The 20,961-nt window shown below is 35.0% G+C and overlaps 1 protein-coding gene across 2 annotated transcripts in view; it reads right to left on the reverse strand.

Moving 5' to 3' along the window:
• Positions 1 to 20,961, reverse strand: part of LOC111045325 (WD repeat-containing and planar cell polarity effector protein fritz) — a 111,061-nt gene that overhangs the window by 33,488 nt on the left and 56,612 nt on the right. For both annotated transcript variants that reach the window (XM_039428402.1, XM_039428401.1), the window contains exons 7-9: positions 15,765 to 16,000; positions 14,081 to 14,204; positions 13,187 to 13,347 (exon numbers count right to left, since the gene is read on the reverse strand). In XM_039428402.1, coding sequence (XP_039284336.1) covers positions 13,187 to 13,347; positions 14,081 to 14,204; positions 15,765 to 16,000 — 521 coding nt within the window. The remainder of the gene's footprint in view (positions 1 to 13,186; positions 13,348 to 14,080; positions 14,205 to 15,764; positions 16,001 to 20,961) is intronic.

The raw sequence follows: 20,961 nt of genomic DNA on the forward strand, positions 1-20,961 counted from the left end.
CCTACTACCAACTGTCCATTTCCAAGCCCTTTCTCTTATAATGATGAGTACTCTATGAACTCCTTTAAAAATCCCAATTCACATAGTCCCAATAACTTTGTCATACTTAATATTATACAACTTCACTTAACCTATAATCTAACTTGTCCATATCTCAATATAATCTCATACTTTATTGGATAACTAGAATATGTTATAACTTTTTGTTAATTTCTAATTCCTAACTTTAAATTAGCTACTCCCCTGTGTTGAAATAACTCAATACATAATATATTAGCAATAGCCTATAGCCCAATATTATTAACTGACCATGCTGTCTGTTATCCTATTTTTAATTCCAATTTTTATAACCTAACATTGATTACTTCCTTGTTTTTTGTAATAATTGATTATTTATGAATAATAATCTTTTTCCTGATATTCTCCACTCATCAACTTCTATCCTAATAGTAAATTAGCTCTCTCTACCGATTCCTATCTTGCTTTATGATTGTTGATCACAATCTGACCCAACCATTGATATAGAGAATAAGATTAAGAAGAGCGAAGTCCGCTATGATGCCACTGCGCTAGTGTAGCTACCAGAAATTTCGGGCAAGAAGTCGGGTATTTGTATTCGCTGTGTAGAAAAAGAGCCTTTTTCAAATGATAATATTTTTTTATTGAAGCAATGAAAAATATTCAAAGTATGGTAGTTTCATGCAGTGCTTATGGATGTACGAATCTGCATGCACCAGATAAAAATATTTCTTTTCATACATAAGTATTTTTATATTTTCATCGGTCATGTTTCATGCAGGCTAAGCCTAGTGCCAAATGATCGTTTCAAGGAATATTGTGCTTAGGTTGATTCATTATCATTTGCCAAGTAATAAAATATAAGTTTCGGTAATATTATAATAAATATTTTATTTCCATAGATCCAATATAGGTATCCATATTCAATTCCATTAATTTGTCTTCTATTGTAATATTTTGTGAACTATGAAAATATTGTATGCTAAATTTGTATTATAAAAAATATTATTTGCTAAAATTGTCTATAAATTCTTCATCATTGCTATTGTTTTATTTTTCCCATTCTTATAATATGTAGTTATTTATTATCTTATATTAAATATAGGAGTATAGAGTATAGTTAGTACCTATAGGTACTTAAGTTGCAAAACGAATGGAAACAGTTTCACGAAATATTGTGATAACAGTTGATTTATTATTATTTGCCATCTAATAAAATATACGGTAATATTAGCATTCTATAATAAATGTTTTATTTTCCATATCCTAAATACATGGTAATAGGAAAATATTGTAAAAATGAGATTCATTTGCTAATAGAATGGATCAAAATCTGTAGTGAGGTAGGTTCACTAAATTAGATGTTTGGTCGAGTTAAAAATAATGTTCAATGAACAAATCATTGTATCATATGGTAATGGAAATGACGAAAAGTTGAAAAAAAATTATATTGAAATCCATCAAGTATGTCGAAAGATATAACGCAATGAAAGTCGATGTTTTCCCATATAAGTCTGTCTGGGCGCCTGACTTCTTGCCCGATATTCAATGGCGACGAGAAATGAAGGAGGCATCATGCTTCCAAACGCTTGAAGGTATAGCTTAGTCATCTAACTATATATATCAATGGACCCAACTAACCCAACTGACTCAACTAACCCAACTGACCCAATCTTTCCAACTGACCCAATCTACTTCCTTCCTTTACATAGTACTCAATATCCCTTCTCTCATTTCCCTCAACGTTAAACACCATGCTACAATTTCATCCTAACTTTGCTTGCAATTACTGGTTCCAACAAATTCATTTTCATTATGAAAAACATTACTTGATCTTGAAATGTACAATAGAATCTTCTATTTCATTTGCTGTAAACGTTTCATGAAAAAATATGTTCGTGAAGTAAGATTCGATTGTTGAAAAAAATCCGCAATCGCATGTGGGATGTGGGAGGGATTATTTTCCTTCTGTGGTACCACAACCGGCCTAACTGTAAAGATGTAAAAGAGTTTTGGAGATCAGTTTCATACTTCTATAAAAAACCGAGAGTATTTAATTATATAGATTCCTAAACTTAGTCGAATTTTCTATTTTTTCTTGGTTCATTTCTATTTTTGATTTATATGAATGACTTTCAATGCAATGTATTCCATTAGGCCTGCCTATACTATACGCAGATGACACAACGTTAATGTGCATTCATAAAAATATGACAAATGTGAGAACAATGCTATTAGAATGCATTCAAGCGTCTAAAACCTGGCTGGAAGCAAATAAACTTGTTATCAATGAGGATAAGACAGAACACATCTACTTTTCTTTAAATAACGGATGTGAAAAACAAGCTGTAAAATTTCTTGGTCTGTACCTAGACAGTAAATTGACATGGAAGGAACAAGTGAATGTTTTGTAAAAAAATGATCTAGGTTAGTATATCTTATTAGAAAGCCCAAATACTGTGTAAGCTCAGATGTGCTTTTGACAACCTATTTTGGCCTTTTTCATTCCCTAATAACATATGGAGTTATACTTTGGGGCAATTGTAGCACTGCCACAAAGATACTTATTCTTCAAAAAAGAGTGGTTAGAATAATCGATGGCCTGCAACAAAGAGAATCTTGCAGAGAAAGTTTTGTTGAATATCAAATAATGACAGTGCCAACTTTATACATTTTTCATAATGATTTGGTTCAAGTAAAAAGTAATATACACAAGTTTAACAGCATAGGGCACTCCCATAACACAAGAAGAAAGTTTGATCTTCCTATTCCTCAAATAAGATTGGCAAAGACACATAGAGCCATTACTATCAGAGATACATGATATTCAATAAACTTCCACTATGTGTTCATAATCTGCCAGAGAAGAGTTTTAAATTACTTGTTAGAAGATGGCTGAAGAATCAGCCTTTCTATAATCTTAGTGAATTTATGGCATCCAACCCAGATACAATTGAAAAATGACCAAATCTTGCTGATCTACCTGTTTTAAAGTTGGTAACATTGTTTTTGACACGCTATTCTTTGAGTGAGCAATTAGAGATTATATTTTAGTAGAACATATTGTAAAATTTATATAATATATTATTATTATTATTTTAATTGATTACTGTATCAATGTTGATTGTTTTTGACCTTGACGAAGCCGATTGCAACTTTTTTGTTTAATGGCAAATAAAGTATTCTTATTCTTATTCTTCTTATTCTTAAATTTCTTGTTAAGTACAGTGACGTTAATCTCCCAATGCCTTCTTTTTAGGACGCAACACATTCACTGTTGGTTATAGAAATCACAATGAATGATCTGGATCGTGTCCTTAAGCACTGGCCACACCAACGTCTGCTAGAGTTAGCAAGCTCGCTTCCGTGGTGGTAGTTCAGGCCACACCAAAAAACGTCCGCTAGCGGTAGTTTGGTTTTGTTTTGATGAGTGTGGTTCTCTAGTAGTCGGTTCTCGGTATCCTGCGCATGCGCTACCGAACGTGAACTTTTAAAACTCGCTTTCCATGTTATTCAATTGTGCAGGACAGACCGAGCTCGCTACCTCGGCGGTAGTACCACCAGCAGACGTTTCAAAAGTTCGCCTGGCACGGCCAAGTGAAACTACCGCCGAGGTACTCCCTCTGCGGGAGCGAGCTCGGTGTGGCCTGCTCAATTTAATAACATGGAAAGCGAGTTTTTTAACTTCGCTACCGCCGCGGGAGCGACTTTGGTGTGGCCTGCGCTTTAGGATCCTTAGCTCAGAGAAAGCTCCTGGATCCGATGGATTGAGCTATGAATTTTTCAAATCGCTCCCTCCACAATGGAAAAATTATATTTAAATTTTGTTCAATAAAATTTTCAAAATAGGAAAAAAAACCAAGAGAATGTTTTATTATCGTAGTATTTTTTCTCTGTAAAAAAGTTAATTGTAAGAATCTTCAAAATAACTGAATGGTTGCTCTCTTGAATACAATAGTAAACATTTTCACCAACATTTTAGAATTCAGACTTACAGCTTGGGCAGTGTCAGATCTCACGACCCATTATTATTGTCGACCCAGTTTGACGCCTAGTTCGCTAACTCGCGTTGTCGTTGTTTTTTGTCGTCCCACTTTGTCATTGTCCTCAGCTTCGACTTTCTATTCTGGATTTATCTGATATATTTTTTATCCCTAGACGTGTGAGTCAATTATCCATCAGTTTTGGCATTTTTTATGACGTATTTTCAGCCTTAATTAAGTTTTGATGTCAATTTTTTTATTTACTTTTGTAAACGTGTCGAGTCGTTCCACATCGCATTTTTTCGGCCATAGCATTTCCGTCACACACTAACCACTTTTTCTACGTCGCTTGCCTCTTCCGCTTCTCTCTTGTGTGTGCTTTTGCTCCAAGTCTTTTTTCTCAAAATGAAGTTCAACAACCTACTAGATTCTTTCTCCAAACAAGTATTTTTCATCACCTGAAACATTCTTCAAGTTTATTTCAACGGAACCAGCCTTCAGTTTTTACTCTTACACTTCAATTCATGGTAATTCAGTATGTTCAACCTTGTCCTTCAATTTTGCAAGCCGCCTCGTGTCACAGTTCAGTTAAATTCTTTAAATCAAGTTTTCTAAATTATCAGTAATGATTTGTGCAACGCTCAATGTATTTCTATAAATTCTACGTGATGCTTTAACAGTGTAATTCATTGCAATTCTTCGATTTGACTCTACTCACGGTAAGCAGGACTCGTATATTAAACTACTCAAATCTACTTATCTATTACTCTCGATACGATGTTCTGTGGATCCACCCTCTACAATCACTTGCACTTGCTGAGACTTACCTATCTACAAACTCAAATCTACTCAATTACTCTGCTCAGCTCGTTATCTACTACTCTACTCTATTCTACCAGTCAAATCGAACTATTCATTTAATTCTCTGAAATGCTATCAAGAATCTCCGCTTCAATCCAACTAAATCAATTCTCAATTTATCAACATCAAGACAACTTCTAGACTTCGGTCCCAGTCCGGTCTCATCCTGTGAACTTCTAGACTACGTTCCCAGTCCGGTCCCATCTTGTGAGCCTCAAGAACGCCAATCCCTTGGACGACACTGAGCTTCCAATTAGCGGTCCCTAGAGCCTGTCCACACAAGGTGCTCCTTACTACATGGCGATCACGGCTAACCTTGAGTCGACCTTGACTTCATTCTTTGGATGAGTATCGCCCTTTGGGCTGTTTTTTACTTAGCAACTCTTTATTATTTTTTACTCTTCTCTATCTTCCAAAGGCCAGTTTGAATTCACTTTTCACATTATCTAGGCTATTTAAATACTACCAATTGAAATCATTTTTGTTCATGCCAATTTGATTATTCATATTTAAAGTCAGCATATCTATTTACTCTCAAGTATTTTTTATCTTCTATCTCCTTATTTTATTTTAATGTACCACATTAATGTTAGATTATATCAATTGCACACCTTCTAATCTGAATAAATTGTTTCTATTAATAGTTTTCATTTGATTCAGCAAATATTATTTTTGGAAATTACTCTCTTTCTCCTAGCATTTCTAATGGTCTATTATGTATTCATTGACCAGATATGATATCGAACACTACATTTAAGTAACTACGTCCTCTTATGCTAATTTAATTATTCCTGTTTGTAATTACTACTATAGCGCACATTATTATTTTCTCATTATAAGCACCTTCAAGTCTATTGAACTAATGTCAATCAATCTGATAATCCTTTATGATTAGTAGACAATATCAAATCATTAATTATTACTGTTTGTTCACACTGTACCCAAATATTAATTTTATCTTCAGCATCTTTGCATTGCTTATATCTATATTGAGTCCAAATATAAATCTTATATTCAGCATCACAACAGCTCTTATTATTAAGGCTTTTTGTATAGTGCCTTATCAAAATAAATCCTCCACTGGTTTCTGTTATATTATATTTTTATTGACGTCTTCCCTATCCTAAGTATTTGTCTATGAATCCTCTCTCATGGTATGACTCCAAGCAGTTCATACATTAACTATCTTAGTTTTATATGTTTGGAATTGGGTGTTACAATGTTGATAGTCAGTATCTTATTGTCAAAACTATTTATTTTTTATTCAAACATTCTTACAGTCCACTTGCCACATTGGAGTTACGTCCAATGTTCTTGCCCAGTTCTTTCAGGCAGAATATAGTGGGGTGCTGCCAGAAGGCCAATGTGAATTTAGGAACGAAAGCGGATGTGTGGATAATGTTTTCGTTTTGCATTCAATAGTGTCCCACCACGTTGAAATGCATCATAAAATGTTTTTGCATTGTTTGTCGATTTTGATGCAGCCTTCGACAATGTTCCTCACTCAAAATTATGGCACAAGCTTGGAAGTATTGGAGTAAGCGGTAAAATAATAAGAATACTTCAAGAGTTGTACGGTCATGCCGTTTTGAAAATAAATAACAGTTACATTCCAGTGGAGAGGGGCGTCTTAGAGGGAGATTCAGTCAGTCATTTGCTTTTCTCATTATACATATGCGACATGAGAAGATATTTCAGGAGTCAAGGCTTAGAAGGATTTGCCCTTCTATTATTGCCAGGAAAAGATATAAATTGTCAAAACCTATAAATATTTAGGCGTTGAAATCTGTAGCTCAGATCGTTACAACTCATTTTGCTCCTCATTGTGCATTAAGGCGAAAAGTATTAGTTCAGCTATCAGATATGCTTTAGCTCAGGCCAAGTCTGATACCTGGGAGAGTAAAATGAAACTGTATAACACTATTTTGTTGCCGAGGGTATTGTAGAAGTGTGAGGGTTATCATGCATGGAGTCAGTGGAAAAAATCCGTATCAATTTTTCAAGAGTTTGCTATTCCTTTATAGGTGTACTCCTGACTGGGCAATTCACATTGAGACAGGTAACCTTAAACTGTTTAATATAGTCTTTCGAAAAGCTCTGAATTGGTTAATACGACTATTAGAAATGCCCGTCAATAGATACCCAAGAAAATGCTATGAAATTTTGAGACCAGAATTAGCTCATGGTAGGGTCAGAGACACAAAACTCAAATACAACTGGTTATATCAAGTAAGAAGTCAATCCATTATGCCTCAGCGAGCAACCTGTGGACCGATCAGGGGATAGAACTGAATACTTTTAAAAAGTTTTATAGTCTACTTATTCAGTGGATAAGCATAGCGAGAACCTATCCAATTTAGATGTTAGCAGGGCTCTTGATTCTCATTACCCAGGTACACATTATTAAACCCAAATTTTCTAATAGGTGAACAACTGAATTTCTAGTTGGCTTTTTCAAAAATCCGCTGTGTTTCCCGACTGAGACTAGCCAGTGACACATGCTTTTACTTGTTTCTTGAGAGAAGGGGTACTTGGATAAACTGCAGGGAGCTCTGTCCAATCTGAAATCTGGAACCGACAAAACGGTACAACATTTCTTACTGATATTCCCCATGTGTAATGACGCAAGAAATCGTTACCTACATTGGCAAACTTAAAAGAAATATTGTAATGGATTCAGATAAAGTGATGGTACTTTAGACAAATTTAACAGTAGTAAAAATAAATAATATATATATAATTTTTATGTAGAAGCTGTTAGAACTACCTGGGTCATTAATTTCAAGTACCACAGGCTAAATTTCAACCGACACTGGGACTCAATTTCGAAATAATAATAATAATAATTATGTGAATATATTGAATACACTGAACAAACTAACAACAATACTCGAAAAACCTTATTGATCGAGCGAAGTGAGGTCTAAGATTCAAGTCGACGGTTTGGCATTTCTCTTAATGTTTAAATGTTTGAATGTTTATATGTTGCGCATTTACGGAGAACGCGGTAATAGATTTTCATGAAATTTGACAGGTATGTTCCTTTTTAAATTGCGCTTCGACGTATATACAAGGTTTTTGGAAATTTTGCATTCCAAGGATAATATAAAAGGAAAAAGGAGCCTCCTTCATACGCCAATATTAGAGTAAAAATCAGACTATAGAATTATTTATTCATCATAAATCAGCTGTAGAGTAGATTAAAAAACGCATGCCATGACACATGCAATTCAATATCTTAATGCAACTTGGTAAAAAATCAGCAGCTGTGTAGACTATGAATTGCATGCCTCATTCAGGACCTCCTAAATACCGGATCTGCGCCTGTGTGAAAATTTAGGTAAAATGGCGCCGATATTTGGTGGGGTCTCAACTCAGCTGACACTGATAATTATGTTGGCATCAGTTTTTAGTATTTAGTTGTAGTTAAGTGAAGTTTGTTTACAAATGTCACGGGCTTTATAATATTTACGAGTTTTATAATTGATCAATTATCATTTTATAATTATTATTTAATATGCAATAGAGATTCAAATTAGATTTTTTTAGTAATCAAAGTGTTTAGTAAATGTTTGATAAATTCAAATTGTGAATAGTAAAGTTTTAAGAATTCAAAATGTATAGTGAGTGTCAAGTGTTCAAAGTGTATTCAGTGTTCAAAGTGTTTTAATCAATAATAATTTTATAATATTCAACCGTAGCCTAGATTAATTTTTGTTTATCATCTCCGTAACTCAACATTTAGCTTTATAACAACATGCTACAATGAGTAGGCCTATGAACAGTTTTAATTGAACATGCCTAGAAATTGTTGTGTCCCTGGGTGTAAATCGAACTATATTATAGAAAAACCCCCTTAGTGACAATATTTGCTTTTCCCAAAGATAAAGAGCTGAGAAAAAATGGACAAGGTGTAGAAAGATTCTAAAGTCACCAACAATTCGGCTGTGTGTATCAATCTTTTTAGAGCATCAGACATTATTAAAGAAGACAAGTTTTTGTGTGAAGATTGTTCTTATGTGACTGTTCCAAGAGAAAAAATAAAACTATGTAATGGTGCCTTCCCTACAATTTTTTCCAAATCAAGACTGTCTCCTCCCACTTAACGGTATAACGTTAGCGTTGAAAGCTAATATACGCAGGGAATTCAATAACTATGTGGTTAGATTTGAAACTTCTATAAGGACAAATCCGCAACTTTTCTGGTCGTTTGTGAAAAGCAAAAGAAAGAAAAGTGGTGCTGAGGTACCTCAAGCGGTTTCATGGCAGGGTAATAGGTGTACTGGTGGTGCTGTTGTAGATACTTTTGGTTCCTACTTCTCTTCCGTATATCCTGATAATAATTCATCATATGATCCTGCTTCTATCCTAGACTGTAGAGGGATGAATGATGGCTTCGATGGGTGGGGCTTTACAGAGTTCTCTTTGGATGAAGTGTTAACAGCTATCAAAAATTTAAATGACAAGAAGTCTGCAGGTCCTGATGATATTCCAGTCTATATTATTAAAGGTTGCAGTGAAATTTTAGCTGAACCTTTGTTATACATTTTCAACTTGGCTATTAAAACATCAGCCTTTCCAGATGCTTTGAAGATTGCGCGTGTGACTCCAATATTCAAGTCTGGAAGTAGAGAAAATGTTGAGAATTATCGTTCTCGATCATCAATGTGATAGCAAAGCTTTTTGAAGTATTGTTGCACGGTCAGATTTTCTGGCTCACCAGGTCTGGAATAGCTGAAGCTCAGCATGGTTTTATGCCTGGTCGCTCGACTGTTTCCAATCTGCTGTAATTCAGCCATGAGGTACATTCCGTACTCGCTGATGGTGGTCGCATGGACGTTGTCTACACGGACCTATCCAAGGCACTACTGTTGATCATGACATACTTTTGGAAAAACTTTATAGTAAGTTCGGCTTCTCTATCAAAGCAGTAAAATTCATGGCCAGCTATCTATGTAATCGTCAGCAATATGTTCAGTTGAGGTTTCATAAATACAAACAGTATATATGTACAGCAGGAGTTCCTCAGGGATCAAACCTAGGACCTCTTCTGTTTCTTCTTCTAATAAATGATTTGCCCCAGTCAATAGAGTCCAGAATATTACTTTATGCAGATGATGTAAAAATATTCAGACATATGAAAGATGCAAATGACTAAGCTACTCTGCAGAAAGATATAAATAATCTGGCTCAATGGTGTCATTCTAATAAGCTCAAATTGAATATTAAAAAATGTTATGTAGTTAGTTACTCCAGAAAAACAGACCCATGTTTCATAGATAATACGTATTCAATTTCCGGACAGAAATTGGAGATATGCAAAACAACAAAAGATCTTGGCATCATTTTTTATGAAGCTTTTAGATTTGATGTTCATATTGATCACGTCGTGAATAAAGCTTTCAAGATTCTGGGATTTGTGTGTCCCTGTTATTAGAGTGTACAGTGCTTTGGTGCGCAGTGGATTGGAGTATGGTTCAGTGATTTGGTCACATTACCGGACCGGCACGGCTCACGACAGTGAAAGAGTGCAGAACAATGAAAGTCTCACAGAAAAATTTCAATTACATTCGCTGGCTTCTAGAAGGGATATGCATGGCATTACTTTTCTATGTAAGCTAGTGAATGGTGCAATGGACAGCCCTTCCCTTTTATCATTGATTAATTTCCATGTTCTGCAATTGACAGCTAGATCTTGCAATACATTTACAATTGCCTTCTGCAGAACGGACTATAGTTATTATGAACCAATTAAAAGGATGCAGCGCCTATTCAATGTGAGCTGTATCGGTCTGGATATATTTGGTTGGTCGGTTGATTTGGTTGATTCGATTGTGCACGCGTGTCGAAGTAGGGTTGGTGCCTATGTGGTTGGTGACGCATGAGTTGTTTGGCCTGTCTCTTGATGGTAGTTTTTAATTGTTACAACATATATAGTATAGCATATTATGATTTTTTCTCATTGGTATATATTTTTTTCTCTTCTCTTAACTGTGTTTCTTTGGAGTGGAACGAAATTCTGTTTTATTGTTCTCTTATTCTGTATTATTTGTTAAATTAGTACTTATTTTTATTCATATTCTTAATATTTCCTATTGGTTTATTTCTTATTTTTAAACATTTTCAATTTTTCATTAACTTTTTTCTTGATAATTATGAAGAACTTAGTTATGTTGAATCGGGAACAGTTTTGGGCTATAATGCCTGTTGTTCCCAAACCTGTTACTTTATGTGTGTGTTACTTTAACCGCCATTTTGTGACGTTCCAAACCTGTTTGTATATATTTTTTGTAAATAAATAAATAAATAACAGAAACGTCACAAAATGGCGGTTAAAGTAACATACTCACCATGATAACAAAATTCACTTTCAGTACAAAATAAAAACCAGGAAAACAAGAAAAGATAATAAAACAAGTATGCAAATACTTTCTATCTATTTATCTCTATCTTTTCTATCTATATTTTCTATCATACTAATGTATGCTAACAATGTTATGATAAAACTAATTTCGTAGTGTTGTATTGGTTGAAATTAATTTGGTCATTTAAACTATACTAATTTACCCAATTAAATTGTGTGTAAAGGTATTGGGCAATATATTTCTGAACAATTACTGCAACATGAAGAATAATAATCAGTTGCTCTAGCAAGCAAAGTCGCGAAAATTGAGAACATTAAATTCTTAGGCTAGAATAAAATAACGATTATTATAAGCTATGTGAATTGCACTTGAATGCTATGTGCATGAGAATAAATAAAGCCCTATCAAATAATAATACCCTATCAAATAATTATTTCTTTAATAAACCTTGATTAAATTAATAAAACTAGACCCTATTTGAATTCTTAAAAATGATTTTGAACAGTAATAAGTTATTAGAGAAAGTTGGAACCTAGCTGATGGCAGTAAGTTAGTCAACCAAACATGGCGGCCATCTTGTTTGTATGCTCAGGTCCGGTATTTAGGAGGTCCTGCCTCATTGAATGCAATTTTTATGCACTATTAAATAGGATGCAAAGAACTTATAACAGCTTGTCTGGGCGCCTAGATGTCTTCTGGTTTTCTCGCGCTAAATTCCGGAAAGTGTTATATTATGATAATTAAATCTTGTGTAAGCATGATCTGATCAAATAAATAGTTGGTGTATCAGTGTGGATGTGCATATGGTTTGGGACGTCGTTTAGTTATGTTATCTATTCTATTGATAAAATTCTTGTTCATTATTTGTTATTATATTCTTTAATTTTTTTATAAGTTTTGGAATTTTGATATCTCAATTTGTTTTATTTTTACTTTTTTCATAAGTATTTGAAATCTTTGTATTTTTCATTTTTGAATTAGGTGGTATTTTTGTTATTTGTATTATTTATTATTGCATAAGTTCGTATTATTTTCATTTGTATCTGTACAATTTTTATTGTTAAGGAGACATATTTGGGGAAACCCGTTGTCTCCATTGTGAATAAATTAATAAATAAATGAACTATTGATTGCGTGCAATAACGCATGCAATTAATAACTAAAATAACATAGCATTGTCTCTCGAACTTTCTCTCATTTGAACTCGGCCTGTCCTGTTGACAGTATGTCTTGAAGGAGATTAGCTTTTGATGTTAGCATTTTTGATACACCAACCCCAACAGCCATTAGCCGTTTTCACACCGATATCTCGCCGACACGACATACAGGCAGGATTTACTCTGCTGATGAACATTATAAGAGGAGGCTGCGGTATATAACTGCGCGAAGTCTACTGTTCACAGAACTACTAGTTATGAAAAAGTGATTTAGTCAACTAGTAAATTAATTTTTGTATTATTGAATACTAAGTGCTTAACTCTTTGAATATAGGGCATGGCCCTGATTACAAATAAATGCTATTCTTCTTCTTCTACAAATGTGAACTGGGTTGCAACTGTGAAGTATAATCATACATTGAAGCAGCTGCCACTCAGCCAATTTAAGCGGGCTTTGAAAGCATTATTAATTGCTAAGTGTTTGTACACTGTTGACGAATATTTTGAAGTTGACTGGAGTTGTGTTACAAAGCTGATACTATCTATAGTCTTCCTTTTGTTGTATTCATGCTTGTCTGACATGGTCCATGTACAATGTCTGACATGTATTCTTGTACCTGATTGACCGATTAAATATTATTTATTCATGAATAGTATGAATTTTGATCAGTACAATCGCATCAAAAAATGCTGGTTTGCATTGACAATGCAAAATGAATCTCAATGGAGGTTATCTTTTAAATAATTGTAAGTGGAAGTTGTCATTAAAATTGTATGTATTGTCTATGAAAAATGAAATTACCTGACTGCGAGCTGCAATCGGAGACTTGGTCGGCTTTTTGGAGAGCCGCATCGGCCATGGCTGTGTCGCCTGTTAGCCTTGCGTAGTGATGCACATCCATGAACAGATCGTGCTCGTTCAGATCGATCGCCAACCGAAACGCCTTATCGAATATCCTGTACCTGGGGAGGAACCGAGCAAATGAACTATGTTTACAAAAGTTATTTTGTACCTGAAGTGGAAAGTGCCACTTTGTTGTAGGCAACAGATTTTTCCAAGAGTGGAGAAAGTTTCTTAAGTGTAGCAAATACACTTCCGATTTATTATCGTACCCATTACATTTTTCCTCCAGTCACCATTTTAAATATGAGTGAGTAATTAGGGGTAAGCTTGTCAAAAAATGCCCACAATTTTTCAAACATTGTATAATTGTTGCTACAAGTTAGTATTTTTTGCTAATCACATTGCAATAACTCTTGTCAGTTATGCAATAAATTTATGTCAGAAAATCGATTTTAGAAGTATATTTTACAGTACCTAACACACAAAAATTCAAAATCTAAAGAATGAATAAAATATTCCTTCAAATTTTGAAAAAATGGTATAGCTATTTCTGAGTGTAACTTATTTCTGAATTTTATATATAATAAGATTGAGCTGCTGAAAACACCATTTGTGAGATTGAGAGTTCATTTATAAAATGAAGTCTGGTCGTTTTTCTGGTTCTTATCTGGGTGTGCCGTGTCAGAACATTCATTATATTATAGAGGAAATTACAGACAAAGTAATTCTGAAGATTAATCTTCTGCGATTTCATGAAAAATTCAGTTGATACATGCTATTTCCCGACACTTTACGCTGCATACCTTGTCAAATTTATAATTTCTTGCAATTTCACAGCGGAATTTGCCTTACCTGAGCAAGTGGTGAAAAAATCTCCTGGTCAGGTCCCTTACAGGATCTGCAAATTCTTCTTCAGTGGAATGACTTAAGGGGCGAGCAGGCACATGAAAACTTCCCAGAGCTGTTTCCAACTGAACTAGAATGGAAAAAACACAATCAATTGCAAGATACTATTACCAACGTCAAACTGAGAAGGGAAATTCCCATAACTTACGAATAAAATTAACTCGATTTTGAATTATTGAACTAACAGTAGTTATAATATTACATCATTATCTTACATCATAAAATAGTCTCTATATAGTCTACCCCTAAGAACAGAGTAATGAAATTGGGGTTAGGATTTTGATTTGTGGTTCTATTTGTGCTCAGGTTGTTATTTACTTGAAGTTGCTATGCTGGTTGACTCCAATAGCTGGCTAAACTCAGCGTTACTGCTATACATAGTAGCGTGTTGATGCTGTGAAAGGGATAAATCGTTCCAGGGATCTACTCGCGAGACCGTGACTATACAATGTGTACGTTCTGTGTACAGTAAATAATATTGTTCCAGTTCCAATCGTAAATTGTTCCATCACGTGACAAGAGCAAAATGTTCCCATGGAACGCCATTTCAAAATCGTTGGTTCAAGCTTTTGGCGCGCACATATAAAGTTGATTTACACTAAAATGTGTCGTTTACTAGCTGCGTGAATGAAGAAAGGCTGTTTTACAAACCTACCGTCTAGAAAAGTGTAAATTTATTTTATTCCATTACTCTGAAATTTTCTATCGAGAAAAATTCATTTAATGAATGGTTATCAAAGATTATATTGTTGGTTATGTATTCTATGCAATGGTAAACTATCAGCGCATGCGCAGAGAAGCAAGCAGACTACAATGATCGACCAATGAGAGCTCAGATAGTTGGAACTGTACCAGGTCGGACATTATTACACTTCGACTGTGAGGCAGAAAGTTGAAGCTGGAACAGGATTCTGGAACAGAATCTGTCAAAATTCCTCCCATGGAACGTGGAACTTTTCACTTGGTAAATTGTGAATAGGACAATTTACCACATTCCATGTTCACAGAACGGGCCCAATGTATACATGTAAATAAACAGAAGTCATTATGGCTGTGTAATGGGTCCCTAAGAAATAACAATCACAAATAATTATATTATACAATAATATGATTGGGAGAAGACAACAACATAACATCGATATATGACAACTCTCAAAAACTCAACAACATTGCTTTTCTTTTTTCATAGTATGGATCACTAATTTTTTGAAATTATTTTCATATATAATGATTAATTCATTAATTATTTATTAATAGAGGGAAAAAACATAGTGTACAATATTATGTCTGGAAGGCGACAACTGGCTGAGCACAAAACTGTCTCTCCCTGTAATATCGATGAGTCCCAAAACTGTATGTAATATCGATAAATAAGCTATAGAATCACATGATATGAAGAAAGGTTTGTTTGGTTTAGCTCTTATAGTTACGTAAACTTAAATTAAATTAAAATTAATCGATTAATAAAAATGAGATTAGCCTATGACCATCCTCGTTAATTGAGGATCTTTATGCAAAAATTGCAAGTTAATCAGTTCATCTCCTATCCCGTACATGTATAAGCCGATTCTTTTCTCTATAATATTATGGATGAATTATTACAAAATAAAAAGTAATAAGGTGATATTACGTTCTCTATCAGGTGTTAATGGCAAACGCAGCAGATGATTGACAATTCGATGCAACGATGCGAGACACGCGTAGCCAGCCTGATCCCAGTTGAGACTGAGCAACAGGTTGACTGCGCGATCAGCCTGGCCCACATTCAGGTATTGAGCTATCAGAGCGTCTGATGTCAGACCTTGGTTATGCACGTCGTTCAACATGCCTCCCCCTCCAATCAACTTCACAACCGCCAACGGACCACTGAAATTACATACAAATTCATTTCTCACAAATCACTAACTACATGAATTGGTGTTCAGCATAAATAAATATTAGTATGGAATAATATTTTGATAGTCTATTGATTTAACTCAATCCACTTTATTGTATTTGAAAGATTTCACTGTACTGTACAGTAAAGACTGTCAGTTTTAAAACCAAGCCGTATATGGTTAGAACGGAAACAATACAGTGCATGTCTTATCGCATTTAGTTCCCCTCCCTCTCACTCTACCTAGCTCTGTCTATCTCCGATGAGGAGGAGAAGGGTGCTTTCTCCCCGGCGGAGCTGGCTGAGACCCAGCAGTTGTTAAAACCGCATCAAGTAAGTCGATCCGCATTCATGTATTGAGACACTACCAGCATCACGCTTCACGATAAAGAACTACCCGGTCTATCGGCTTGAGTTAACAGGGAAATTTGGAACATAGACGCCCTATACTATGAAATATCTTCTTATGCTATATTTTCTAGCAGAAAATAACAAAGTATTACATTGTGAATTGTTAATGATTAAAAACAATTCATAACACATTAAATAAAAGACCCAATTGACTAAATCCGGAGAAACTAATATGAAAAACAAAGAATTCCAAACTTCTATAACTACACCAATCATCAGATAATGAAAATCATCAAGTACTCTTATCAGTTACTCGATAGGATGATTACCACATAGAAAGTTCAAACAGAGAATAAGAAAAGATTGATTGAAACTGAGAATCACATCAAATATTCAACGGGTATCAACTTTAAAGAATAACTACAATTTTATTCATTCCAATGTCTAAATAAAAATTTGAATCTATATATATACTAGCCGTCAGGCTCGCTTCGCTAGCCGTAACCGTCTAGCCAGGGGCTCCGCCCCCTGGACCCCCGACTGGATCGTCCAAAAATGAGATCATTTTCGATTTTTCATTTGAGCATGCTTCAATCCATCAGAAAGTCAAAGTACTTTCTCGCTCGATTCAATCACTGATTAATTTCAACTATTTAGTGCAGGGTGGAAAACTTCGTTAGGATATTATGAGAATTATTGTACTTCACTCTACTCTACTCTAACGAACTCTCATGATATGAATAACCTGAGGGTGTTCTTCAATGTTAAACCATCTCAAGTACTCAATTTAAAATATGTTTTATCTAACATACAAAGGCTAAGAGTCCCCCAGCTCAATGCTGTATTATCTGCTCAATGGCAGGGGTATCATTGGCGCCACCCAACTCTTTGTAGCTCTAAATTTGTCATGTTAATTCTTCACTGTAGATTGATATGCCGTTCAGATATGGACGGCATAATATAAATGTGTGATCAGCAAACTCTATAATTTTTCAAGAACTTCCTTGTAAACCACATTCCTAGTTTTCCCTTTTGGCTGAAGGATGAACAAACTTCCAGGTGAACTCACTCGTGAGCAAGCAACATATAACTGGCCATGAGAAAAACAGTCAGTACTCAAGTCCACTCCAGCTACTTTCAAACTCTGTCCTTGTGCTTTATTGATGGTCATTGCATAGCACAATTTCACAGGAAATTGTAAGCGTTTGAACTGAAAGCTGTATTCTGTTGGGATGAGGGGAATCCTTGGTATGTATACTGTTTCTCCCTGATTGGCTTCAGTAATTATTTTTGCTTCAATCACATGTTTTTTCAGAGAAATGATTTGAAGCCTGGTCCCATTACACAGCTTTGGTGGGTTTAAATTACGTAAAAGCATGATTGGTGTTCCAACTTTCAGGGTGAGGTTGTGTGGTGGAAAACCTGGTGGATCAAGGGTATTCAAGAATTCAACTGGGTAATGCACAGCATCCTCAATTTCAATCACAAAATCAACAGATTCATATCTCATGACTGCTGTTGAGAGCTTTTCTAATAGGAAATTGTTTATGGAATTCGCTAACTCATTGGTAGGAGTGAGTATGGCTCTTTCCCTCAACCATGAAGCACAATCCCTGTGAGAATTTTCAATATCTGGATATATTTTGCTTGTCAAACTCATAAGATCTTCTACCACTTGACAAAGACCACTGGGAATCCTTATTTTCCCTTCTTCCTCCAAAAGCATTCCATTTCCTATTCTCAACAATATTTCAGAGAACTCTTCTGCTTTCATTTCATTTTTCAGATGCACACGCATATTTACTTTCAGTGATAGAGTTTCCACTTGTGACCATAAATAGGAAGACTTCAAACATGCCTTCATTTCATCAGCACGGGTTCCTCTAGGTATAACTGGCAAAGTCTGTCTAAAGTCACCTGCTAAAAGTAGTGTGACTCCACCCATCAGTCGGTTCTGACTCCTTATATCTCGTAGTGTTCTATCAAGAGCTTCAAATCCTCCTCTATGAGCCATTGTACACTCATCCCAAACAATAAGTTGGGCTTCTTGAAGTACCTTTGCCATTTCACTTTGCTTTGAAATGTTACACAGTGAGGTCTCTGTATAGCTGAGGGGTAATTTGAATGCTGAGTGGGCTGTTTTCCCTCCGTCAAGCAAAGTTGCTGCGATTCCTGATGAAGCTACTGCTATAGCAATTTTCTTTTTGCTCCTGATTGTGGATAGCAATAGGTTTATCAAGAATGTTTTGCCAGTGCCACCAGGAGCATCTAGGAAGAAGAGATTCCCATAGTTGGAATCAATGCTGATCAAGATTCTGTTATATGCTTCTTTTTGTTCCATATTTAAATTTGGAACATTCAATTCGACTGCTTGATTTAGTTTAGTAGAATCATATGATAGCTCACTCTGATATCTACGATTAACAACTACTCCTGGGTCACGTTGAGGCATTGGAAGTCCATAATCAGAAATTTCTTTTCCTGACATGAAACTAACTATGTCTTCGAGAAGAATTAGACACTGGTTACTAACAGAATCTGGTTGCACTTCTCCAAAATCCTTAATCATTTTAAATTTTATATCTTCTGCAAGGCTATCTTGATATTTTTCATATAATGGCTTTGGATTGCTTACTTGACAGAAAAACAGAATAATAGCGAAAAGTTCACGAATTTTTGATGATGTTTTGAAAATGGAGGCTTCCTTCAAAGTGTAGTCCCAGTGAGCATCACTGACTGACTGACTCACTCACTCACTCACTCGCGGAACTAAAAATCCACCGGACCAAAAACGTTCAAATTTGGTAGGTATGTTCAGTTGGCCCTTTAGAGGCGCACTAAGAACAAATTTGAAAAAATTTCCAAATATATGCCCAAAATCTGCATTTTTCCATCGTTTTTTAGCGTTCGCTCAGCTCTATCGAAAACAAATGAACAGAAAATGTTCAAATTTAGTACAGAAGCTCAGCTATTTTGTATATTATTATAAATATAATAATGTTGTGTTGGAAGGAATTTGCAATAATGTTAAAGATACGCCCAAAATTAGCGTTTATTTTTGCGCTTTCCCAGTTCCTTCATCAAGTAATAGACAGAAAATGTTCATATTTGGTATAGAGGTTTAGCTAGGATCTAAAAATTTTGTGATTCGGTGACTTTAATATTTTATCAAAGATACGCCTGAAATCAGCTTTTTCCCAACGTTTTTCTCAGCTTTTTTGCGTTTTTTCAACTTTTTCAATAATTTTGATGGAAATATATTTAAAAAAATTCAGTACACAGGTTCAGCTGAAGTGGAAGAATTTTGTTTGCCAAAGATACGCCGATATAGTAACAGGTGTGTTTTAAAGAGCTGTCTTAAGGTGCGTACAGACTGTCGCTCTGCACCGCAACCGAACGTCACTCCAGCAGAGCGATTGATGATCGACCGGCGAGCAACAATGGTTCGACCGGGGAACGCGAGAAGATCTAACATCTTCCGTAACGTTCATGATGGGTGCGTGGGCGGTGCGACTGTGGTTCGATGGTGGTACGAGGGCGGTACGAGGGAGGAGCGTGCTCGGTGCGGGTTGGAAGCACGAATATGTGTACGCAGCTTAATAGCTGTCAATTTTTTTCAGAATGATAAAGAAATATTGTTCAAATTTGTTACACAGGTCCGTCTGATTTTTTCTTCATTTATTTTTTTTATAATTTTTTTAATCATCAATTTTTAATAATCTTAATAATTAATTAATTTAAATTCTGTAATCTTTTTCTCACGATGTAGAGAATAATTTATTCACCGATCATTCCACCTGATCGAAATAGGCTTTTGCATTCTAATCTTCTATTAATTGTGAGATAAAAAATGTCATGGTTACTTCATGAATATCATGACGAGACATAATATCCAGCGTCAAACGATAAGACAATGATTTTTGCTGGTTGTTTTTGCATTTTCAGTCAGTTTGCAGTGAGATTTTGAGTTGTGAGTTAGTGAGTATTGTCGATTGTGAGCTGTGATCTGTGTTAATGCCTGTTGGGTGAGCTGTATAAATCTAAATTTTGTCTTATTGAACACTGTTGTACACTGTACTATACTATAAAGATCAGTATTGTGTCATAACTGTACTGGACTATACTATAAAGTACAACTATACTGTACTTTGCTATATTACTGGAATACCATCCTCTTGAAACTCATTTAATCCAACTACATAATTTCATACTGATACGGTAGCGTGCTTTGAATAGTGCTGCAGCTATACTTCAGGTATTATACAGATTATCATACTGATTTACATTGAATAGTAGCTATTTCAATTTAGTGTAGAGAGAGTAAATTCATAGAGAAAGTGAATTAAATACGGTTTATTATCGGAATTTAAACTAAAATCGGTTTTATTCTTTTTTACATTTGACATCAACCTCAATTTGAGTAATACATTTTTGGTTGTCACAAATCTTGAAAATGGAGGAAATTGTCATTGGTGAGTAGGGGTAAAGTGAGAGTTCTGGAGAAAAGCTGCCCCAAAGCTGGCTCAAAGCTGGAGAAAAGCTGCCCCCAAATCTGCCCCAAATCTGATTCTTGGTTCTAACCTTGCCCAATCCAATGTAA

This window comes from Nilaparvata lugens, chromosome 5, assembly GCF_014356525.2.
Source record: "Nilaparvata lugens isolate BPH chromosome 5, ASM1435652v1, whole genome shotgun sequence".
Lineage (NCBI taxonomy): Eukaryota > Metazoa > Arthropoda > Insecta > Hemiptera > Delphacidae > Nilaparvata > Nilaparvata lugens.